This window comes from Salvelinus alpinus, chromosome 6, assembly GCF_045679555.1.
Source record: "Salvelinus alpinus chromosome 6, SLU_Salpinus.1, whole genome shotgun sequence".
NCBI classification, from domain to species: domain Eukaryota; kingdom Metazoa; phylum Chordata; class Actinopteri; order Salmoniformes; family Salmonidae; genus Salvelinus; species Salvelinus alpinus.
The window spans coordinates 89,235,191-89,244,555 of record NC_092091.1 but is presented as its reverse complement, the minus strand read 5'-3'; the positions used below and the strand labels follow the sequence as shown (position 1 = coordinate 89,244,555).

At 43.2% G+C, this 9,365-nt stretch overlaps 1 protein-coding gene across 3 annotated transcripts in view; it reads left to right on the top strand.

The window, feature by feature from the left end:
• The window catches only part of kitb (KIT proto-oncogene, receptor tyrosine kinase b), a 69,388-nt gene that overhangs the window by 54,096 nt on the left and 5,927 nt on the right, over positions 1–9,365 (top strand). For 2 of the 3 annotated variants that reach the window (XR_011675784.1, XM_071408287.1), the window contains exons 12-20: positions 315–419; positions 609–719; positions 1,576–1,714; positions 2,279–2,346; positions 2,724–2,830; positions 6,373–6,495; positions 6,928–7,039; positions 7,668–7,767; positions 9,052–9,157. Coding sequence is in view for 2 of the 3 variants with exons in the window: in XM_071408287.1 (XP_071264388.1) it covers positions 315–419; positions 609–719; positions 1,576–1,714; positions 2,279–2,346; positions 2,724–2,830; positions 6,373–6,495; positions 6,928–7,039; positions 7,668–7,767; positions 9,052–9,157 (971 nt within the window). In the remaining variant the exon portion in view is untranslated. Of the gene's footprint in view, positions 1–192; positions 225–314; positions 420–608; positions 720–1,575; positions 1,715–2,278; positions 2,347–2,723; positions 2,831–6,372; positions 6,496–6,927; positions 7,040–7,667; positions 7,768–9,051; positions 9,158–9,365 lie in introns of all 3 variants that reach the window. The other variant, XM_071408288.1, reaches the window with a different exon arrangement.

Sequence of the window (9,365 nt, the reverse complement as noted above, 5' to 3'; positions counted from 1 at the left end):
AGTAACTCCAACTTATCTTTGATCAGTAACTGTAATATAATTACTCAAATGACTAGTTACCGCAAAACAAGTTGTGTTATTACTGTATAACCCCCAACACTGACACACACAGAAGGACTCGCTACAAGTCATCCAGCTGCCGTAATGTCAGGGAGATTTTAAACCAGCTGAAATGTGTGTGTGTGTGTTTAGGTAAGACTCTGGGTTCAGGGGCCTTTGGTAAGGTTGTGAAGTGTGTGTGTGTTTAGGTAAGACCTGGGTTCAGGGGCCTTTGGTAAGGTGGTGAAATGTGAAATGTGTGTGTGTGTGTTTAGGTAAGACCCTGGGTTCAGGGGCCTTTGGTAAGGTGGTGAGAGCTACAGCCTATGGACTCTGTTCTGCTGATACCGTAATGACTGTCGCTGTCAAGATGCTCAAACGTGAGTAGCTGTGTGTGTGTATGTATGTGTGTGTGTGTGTGTGTGTGTCGTGTGTGTGTGTGTGTGTGTGTGTGTGTGTGTGTGTGTCTGTGTGTCCCTTGCATCTTCTTCTTCATCATCATATTTAAAGCTATGACGATGTCATTAAGATGATGTCATTGCAACGATGTAACGATGATGTCACCGCAGCGAGCGCCCACTCCACCGAGAAGGAGGCTCTGATGTCGGAGCTGAAGGTTCTCAGTTACCTAGGCAACCACGTCAACATCGTCAACCTGCTGGGAGCTTGCACTGTGGGAGGTGAGAGGTCATCGACTCTATGGCAAAGGTCAGAGGGTCCACAGTAGTCATACTAACTGGTTCTCCGAGATATCCTACAATAACTCCACACTTTCCAGTTGAGCATTAAGTAAGAGATTTCCATTAAAGGATGTTTTACCAGAATCAGATTAAGGGGTGTTTTGCCAGATCCATATTAAGGGATGTTTTACCAGATCCAGATTAAGGGATGTTTTACCAGATTAAGGGGTGTTTTACCAGATCCAGATTAAGGGGTGTTTTACCAGATCCAGATTAAGGGATGTTTTACCAGATCCAGATTAAGGGGTGTTTTACCAGATCCAGATTAAGGGGTGTTTTACCAGATCCAGATTAAGGGATGTTTTACCAGATCCAGATTAAGGGGTGTTTTACCAGATCCAGAGTAAGGGATGTTTTACCAGATCCAGATTAAGGGATGTTTTACCAGATCCAGATTAAGGGACGTTTTACCAGATCCAGATTAAGGGATGTTTTACCAGATCCAGATTAAGGGGCGTTTAACCAGATCCAGATTAAGGGGCGTTTTACCAGATCCAGATTAAGGGGTGTTTAACCAGATCCAGATTAAGGGGCGTTTTACCAGATTAAGCCTATTCCTGGATTCGTTGGAAAGCACATTCAGTGAACAGAGTTTCTGAATTTAGTCCACATAGAACCTACATTTAGGCATCTACTCACTTAATTTGCTTCGTAAACAATAATCAATTTGAGCTTTCTTTATAAACTTCAAAGTTTAGAGTTTATATGAAGGTGTTCTGGTGGAAGGAGTCGTATGACAGTTTGTGGTCCCGTCCTGCTGTTTGAACTCTTACCCAGATGACTTATTTCCTGTCAGGGCCGACGCTGGTGATCACAGAGTACTGTTGCTATGGAGATCTGCTGAACTTTCTGCGTAGGAAGAGAGAGACGTTCTTCAGCGCCCAGACTGCTGATGGGTACTACCGCAACATCAACAACCCCCGAGAACCACAGAGGTGTGTGTGTGTGTGTATATGTGTGTGTGTGTGTGTGTGTGTGTGTGTGTGTGTGTCTGTGTGTGTCTGTGTGTGTATATGTGTGTGTGTCTGTGTGTGTATATGTGTGTGTGTGTGTGTGTCTGTGTGTGTCTGTGTGTGTCTTTGTGTGTGTGTATATGTGTGTATATATGTGTGTGTATATGTGTGTGTGTCTGTGTGTGTGTGTCTGTGTCTGTGTCTGTGTGTGTGTGTGTGTGTGTGTGTGTGTGTGTGTGTGTGTGTGTGTATATGTGTGTGTGTCTGTGTGTGTCTTTGTGTGTGTGTGTGTGTGTGTGTGTGTGTGTGTATATGTGTGTGTGTGTGTGTTGTACTTTACTCATTATAATATGTCTGTGTTTCATTTCTCTCTCTTTATGTGTGTGTGTGTGTGTGTGTGTGTGTCTGTGTGTGTGTGTGTCTGTGTGTGTGTGTTGTACTTTACTCATTATAATATGTCTGTGTTTCATTTCGCTCTCTTTATGTGTGTGTGTGTGTCTGCATGTGTGTGTGTCTGCGCGCGTGTGTGTGTGTGTGTGTGTTTAGAGATGGGAACGGTAGCAGTTACATGCCTATGCGTTCGTCTGAGACAGACAGAACATCCTCCCAGTCAGGTAAAACTACATTTCCCACCATGCACCATAATCCTGTATAAATCCATAGTGTAGTCCTCTCACATGATTCCCTGCACTTCTTGGTTTAATCAAAACCTCATGTTGATTCATCCAGAAACATTTCATATTTAATATTAACATTTAACATTAATAGATTGCTAAATATCTTTCTTTCTCCCTTCTCTCCATCTCTCTCCTCCTCTCTCCCCTCTCTGCCCCCTCCCTCTCTCTCCTACCCTCTTCCTCTTTCTCTCCCCCCTTTTCCTCTCTCTCCCTCTCCCCTTTCTCACCCCCTCTCTTTTCTCTCCCCTCTCTTCCTCTCTCTCTCTTCCTCTCTCTCTCTCTCTCTTCCTCTCTCTCTCTCTCCCTCTCTCTAGATGATAAGGGGTGTCTGAGTATAGATGAGTTGTCTGTGGACACAGAGGATCTACTGAGCTTCTCCTACCAGGTGGCTAAGGGCATGGAGTACATCACCTCTAAGAATGTAAGGCTCTGAGGAATATACACACACACACATATACACACACACACACACACACACACACACACACACACACACAGTTGAAAAGTGGTTTGTAGTTTGTCTGTAGAAATCTACAGTGCTGAGAGAAAGTCTGTGTCCCCTTCAGCCTTTTCTGTTTCTCTGTTTGATCTCTAAACATGTGATCAGATCTTCATCCTAACAATAGATCAACCTGATTTAAACACACAAACTATTGTAGTTTTTAACTCCTTCATGGAGCAAATTGATCCCACATTCCAGTTCTTTGTGGGAACAAGTATGTGAATCTCTAGATTAATGAGTGTATGAAAGTAGTGAAACGTTTTGGTATTTGGTCCCATATTCCTTGCTATGCTATGACTACATCAAGAGTAACTCTACAAACTCTTTGGGTTCTGTTTGGGTTCTCTTTGGATTCTGTTTGTGTTCTGTTTTGGGTTCTGTTTGGGTTCTGTTTTTCCCAACCAGAACTGACTGGTGAATAATGTCTTGTGACATTTTCTATTGAGGTAAGAATAAAACAAGTTTCTGAACGTTTTCTAAATTAATCCTGATAATACCTGGATTAATAAGAAAAACCATGAATAATGATGAGAGAGAAGCTTACAGAGGCTACAACAAAACATGTTAACATGCTAACACGCTAACATGTAAACACGCTAACATGGGAATACTCAAACATGCTAACATGGTAATATGCTAACATGTAAACACGCTAACATGCTAACATGGTAATACTCTAACATGCTAACATGGTAATATGCTAACATGCTAATGTAACAGTATAGATTCCGTCCCTCTCCTCGCCACTACCTGGGCTCGAACCAGGGACCCTCTGCACACATCGACAACAGCCACCCTCGAAGCATTGTTACCCATCGCTACACAAAAGCCGCGGCACATGCAGAGCAAGGGGAACAACTATTTGAAGGTCTCAGAGCGAATGACGTCACCGATTGAAACGCTTTTAGCGCGCACACTGCTAACTAGCTAGCCATTCCACGCCGGTTACACTCACCCCCCTTTTAACCTCCTCCTTTTCCGCAGCAACCAGTGATCTGGGTCAACAGCATCAATGTAACAGTATAGCTTCCGTCCCTCTCCTCGCCCCTACCTGGGCTCGAACCAGGGACCCTCTGCACACATCAACAACAGTCACCCACGAAGCATCGTTACCCATCGCTCCACAAAAGCCGCGGTCCTTGGGTCTCAGAGCGAGTGATGTCACTGAGTGATGTCAACGCACACCACGCAAACTAGCTAGCCATTTCACATCGGTTACACTAACACGCTAGCATGCTAACACGCTCGCCCTTGTCATTGGTAATGGTGAGCCCATGTTAGCATGTTAGCATGTTAGCATGTTTTGTTGTAGCCTCTGTAAGCGTCTCACTCATCACCTTTTTAAGCTTGGAAAATCGACCCTTTCAGACAGATATTTTATTAAATCCTTAAACCCAGACTTGGACCACACACCATCTCCACTGAATAGCAGGCAGGGGAAGCAAAATAGTGATTGAGGCCCCGATTGGACGGGCACTTCTAATGTAAATCTATGGCAACACCCAAGGGGGATTGAACTGCCTAGCTCTCCCTGTAGATTCTGCGGTGACTGTCCCCATGAGTGACAGAACACTGAGCCAATCACAGCGCAACTAGAGAAGATTACCAACCCCTACGCTCTGTATTTTGGCTGGCTGCCCCTCCACCACAGAAAGCGCTGAGCTAGGATGCAAACACCTGCATTTTGGAGCTGCCTTGTTCAAGAATCAGTAGCAGTGCCTGAGTCAAATCACTGGGGAAGCCAGAAACAAAAAGCCATATAACAACCTGTGTGTTAATTACGTTGTTTGCTCTATAACCTGTTAGTTCATATGCCTTGACACAGTGATATACAGGCCTCAGGGACGAGTCAATAAGAAATTCAACCACACCTTTCTTACATCATAAAACCACAGAGCAAACTCTGTCAGGTGAATTCCACAAAACATATTACATGTAACAGACAGTTACATGACCTAAAGCAGGGTCAAGGTAATGTTTCTGACATTTTTGGACCATTAAACAACTATTGATGTAGAACCACAGAGAGTTACCGCAAGTCACAAAGAAAACAGGAGCTGCCTCCACTATTCCAGCACCATTTCAACTTCAACATTTCAACATCATCAAATCACCTCTGCTTAGTCTCATACAGCGACAACTAAAAGATACCAAAAAACTATTTAGTTCAATCAACGTAAGCTAAATATGATGTGGCTGTCCGTGGTTCTGATTTCTGTGTGTGTGTGGGTGTGTGGTGTGTGTGGTGTGGGTGTGTGGTGTGTGTGGGTGTTTGTGTGGTGTGGGTGTGTGTGTGTGTGGTGTGTGGTGTGTGCGTGCGTGCGCATTCGTGCAAGTAGAAAAAACATGTTGACCCACCCTACGCCAGATGACATCCTCCTCTTTCATGTTGACAAAACGGTCTATCACTCTGTCATACAGTACACGCTTTTCTTGTTTGTTGTCCTAGGCTACATGGCTAAAATGCTTGCTCGCTAGCCTAACTTCCTTTCATGGACAACGTTAGCTAGTTAACATTAGCCTTCTACATCTAGCTACATGTTGAACTTCCATCCTCTCAGGCCAGGGGCACACCAATGTATGTATTAATGGTTGGATCAGAATCGCCGTTATAATCATTAGCCAGTATGGAGAATTAAGTAAAACCACAAGTCCAAATCTCCATCTCCATCCATGGCTAATTTAGGAAAGGGACCATTTTAACTAACTAGCCACCAGAGGACAACAACACAACGAGATGCAACAATTCAAGTTGTTTCTGTCAATGACGTATGAATGGGATCTGATAGGAGTGAAGCCAAATCCAAACTGGCTTCCCTTGACACGTTTTTGGTGTGCCAGGATCATTCACAGTTTAGCTCAACGCTGATTGACTATTATTTTATACTTTTTCTTTTTATCAAAAGGGAGGCCAAATGCTCGCTGGCTTCCGTTGCTTTCAATGCTACGGGCGGCAACATTGTCATACTCTTTTTGACCACACAGCATCAGATAGATTGCCCACACATAGAGAGACAGAGGGGCGCTGTTTCGCTCACTCGGACGCTTTCTCCTGTGAGATACATTCAGTCTCTGGAGAGATGATGGAAAATGATGAAATACAGAGACGAAAAATACATTTTTTTTTTTTTTTTGGTACGGCTTCCGTTGGCATGAATTCTGCCAAGAAAGAGACCATGTTTGTATGCTGCTTTTATTAACTAAAGGATTTGTTTATTACATTTTTTTTAACGTTGTTTGCAAACTGATATGTGACACGGAATAAAATGAAAAACAGGCAACTTTTTGTGTTTTTTTATTTTGTATTTTGTAGCTAAACAAGTGGGGCTCTGCCCTGAATGACAGGTCTCCACTGAGTTAGAGACAGGTGTTGTTGCTGCTGTCTGTGTTTCTGTCTTCTATGTAGTTATTTCTGTATATGGCTGATTCTTTACTAAATGTGTGTGTGTGTGTGTGTGTAGTGTATCCACAGAGACCTAGCAGCCAGGAACATTCTGCTGACTCAGGGTAGAGTAGCCAAGATCTGTGACTTCGGACTGGCCCGAGACATCACCACCGACTCTAACTACGTCCTCAGAGGCAATGTAAGTGTGTGTGAGAGTATTTTTGTTATAGAAAGAGTGTGAAATACAAGAAGGCTGCTCAGGTTTTACCATCAAAGAACAACAAGTAAACACCAGGCATTGTAAAACAACGGATTCTCAGAGGGATAGTTCGGCCATTTTACATGTTTACATATGTTTCCTTATCTTGAGTAGTCTCTGGACAATTACTGTCAAGGTAAGGTTACATCCAAATATGTAAAATCACTGAACTATCCCTTTAAAATGAATAGCCACTTCCTGTTTCACCCTGATTATGTGTTTCCTGTGGGTGTTGTCTCCCCCTGATGATGCGTTTCCTGTGGGTGTTGTCTCCCCCTGATGATGCGTTTCCTGTGGGTGTTATCTCCCCCTGATGATGCGTTTCCTGTGGGTGTTGTCTCCCCCTGATGATGCGTTTCCTGTGTGTTCCAGGCCCGTCTCCCAGTGAAGTGGATGTCTCCAGAGAGTATCTTTGACGGTGTTTACACCTTGGAGAGTGATGTCTGGTCATACGGTATCCTGCTCTGGGAAATATTCTCTTTAGGTAATGTACAGTACGTAACTAGAGTCACCTTGGAGAGTGATGTCTGGTCACATGGTATCTATAGTCACCTTGGAGAGTGAGGTCTGGTCACATGGTAACTATAGTCACCTTGGAGAGTGATGTCTGGTCACATGGTAACTAGTCACCTTGGAGAGTGATGTCTGGTCACATGGTAACTAGTCACCTTGGAGAGTGATGTCTGGTCACATGGTAACTAGTCACCTTGGAGAGTGATGTCTGGTCACATGGTATCTAGTCACCTTGGAGAGTGATGTCTGGTCACATGGTAACTAGTCACCTAGGAGAGTGATGTCTGGTCACATGGTATCTATAGTCACCTAGGAGAGTGATGTCTGGTCACATGGTATCTATAGTCACCTAGGAGAGTGATGTCTGGTCACATGGTATCTATAGTCACCTAGGAGAGTGATGTCTGGTCACATGGTAACTATAGTCACCTTGGACAGTGATGTCTGGTCACATGGTAACTATAGTAACCTTGGATACAGTATATATACTCACACACACAAAGGCATGCAGGCACACACATGTTTGGGGAATATACTAACTGTGTGTGTGTGTGTGTGTGTGTGTGTGTGTGTGTGTGTGTGTGTGTGTGTGTGTGTAGGCAGCAGTCCGTACCCTGGTATGCAGGTGGGCTCAGCGTTCTACAGGATGATCCAGGAAGGACACAGAATGAACAGACCTGAGGTGGCTCCCAGAGAAATGTAAGGAGTGTGTGTGATTTAGGAAAATATACTTACTATGACTGAGACACAGTATGTGGTTGTCCCACCTAGCGATCTTAAGATGAATACACTAACTGTAAGTCTCTCTGGATAAGAGTCTGTTAAATGATTCTCTACTGTAAGTCTCTCTGGATAAGAGTCTGTTAAATGACTCTCTACTGTAAGTCTCTCTGGATAAGAGAGTCTGCTAAATGACTCCCTACTGTAAGTCTCTCTGGATAAGAGTCTGTTAAATGACTCTCTACTGTAAGTCTCTCTGGATAAGAGAGTCTACTAAATGACTCCCTACTGTAAGTCTCTCTGGATAAGAGTCTGTTAAATGACTCTCTACTGTAAGTCTCTCTGGATAAGAGAGTCTACTAAATGACTCCCTACTGTCAGTCTCTCTGGATAAGAGTCTGTTAAATGACTCACTACTGTAAGTCTCTCTGGATAAGAGAGTCTGCTAAATGACTCACTACTGTAAGTCTCTCTGGATAAGAGAGTCTGCTAAATGACTCACTACTGTAAGTCTCTCTGGATAAGAGAGTCTGCTAAATGACTCACTACTGTAAGTCTCTCTGGATAAGAGAGTCTGCTAAATGACTCACTACTGTAAGTCTCTCTGGATAAGAGAGTCTGCTAAATGACTCACTACTGTAAGTCTCTCTGGATAAGAGAGTCTGCTAAATGACTCACTACTGTAAGTCTCTCTGGATAAGAGAGTCTGCTAAATGACTCACTACTGTAAGTCTCTCTGGATAAGAGAGTCTGCTAAATGACTCCCTACTGTAAGTCTCTCTGGATAAGAGAGTCTGCTAAATGACTCACTACTGTAAGTCTCTCTGGATAAGAGAGTCTGCTAAATGACTCCCTACTGTCAGTCTCTCTGGATAAGAGCGTCTGCTAAATGACTCCCTACTGTAAGTCTCTCTGGATTAGAGAGTCTGCTAAATGACTCCCTACTGTAAGTCTCTCTGGATAAGAGAGTCTGCTAAATGACTCACTACTAAGTCTCTCTGGATAAGAGAGTCTGCTAAATGACTCCCTACTGTAAGTCTCTCTGGATAAGAGAGTCTACTAAATGACTCACTACTGTAAGTCTCTCTGGATAAGAGAGTCTGCTAAATGACTCCCTACTGTAAGTCTCTCTGGATAAGAGAGTCTACTAAATGACTCACTACTGTAAGTCTCTCTGGATAAGAGAGTCTGCTAAATGACTCACATGTAAATGTATATTTGTGCTTGTTTTGTGACCCCTGTATCTCCTCTCTCTCTGTGTAGTTATGACATGATGTTGTCTTGCTGGAGTGAGGACCCTCTGAAGAGACCTTCCTTTAGGAAACTAGTCGAGAGGACTGAACTAATGCTGTCAGAACACACCAAGAATGTACGTGCTGGAACGGTTCAGCAGTGTTTGTTGAAATGCAGCTTGAATTATCAATATATGTCAATTAAAGTTGTATTGAATTGAAATGGAATCAATAACTTATGGTATAATTATTTTACCAACTACTGCCAGAAAAAAACAAGAATGTAGGTTCATAAATACATGAATAGTTTTTAAATATATATATTTGTTTAGCTTTATATGGATT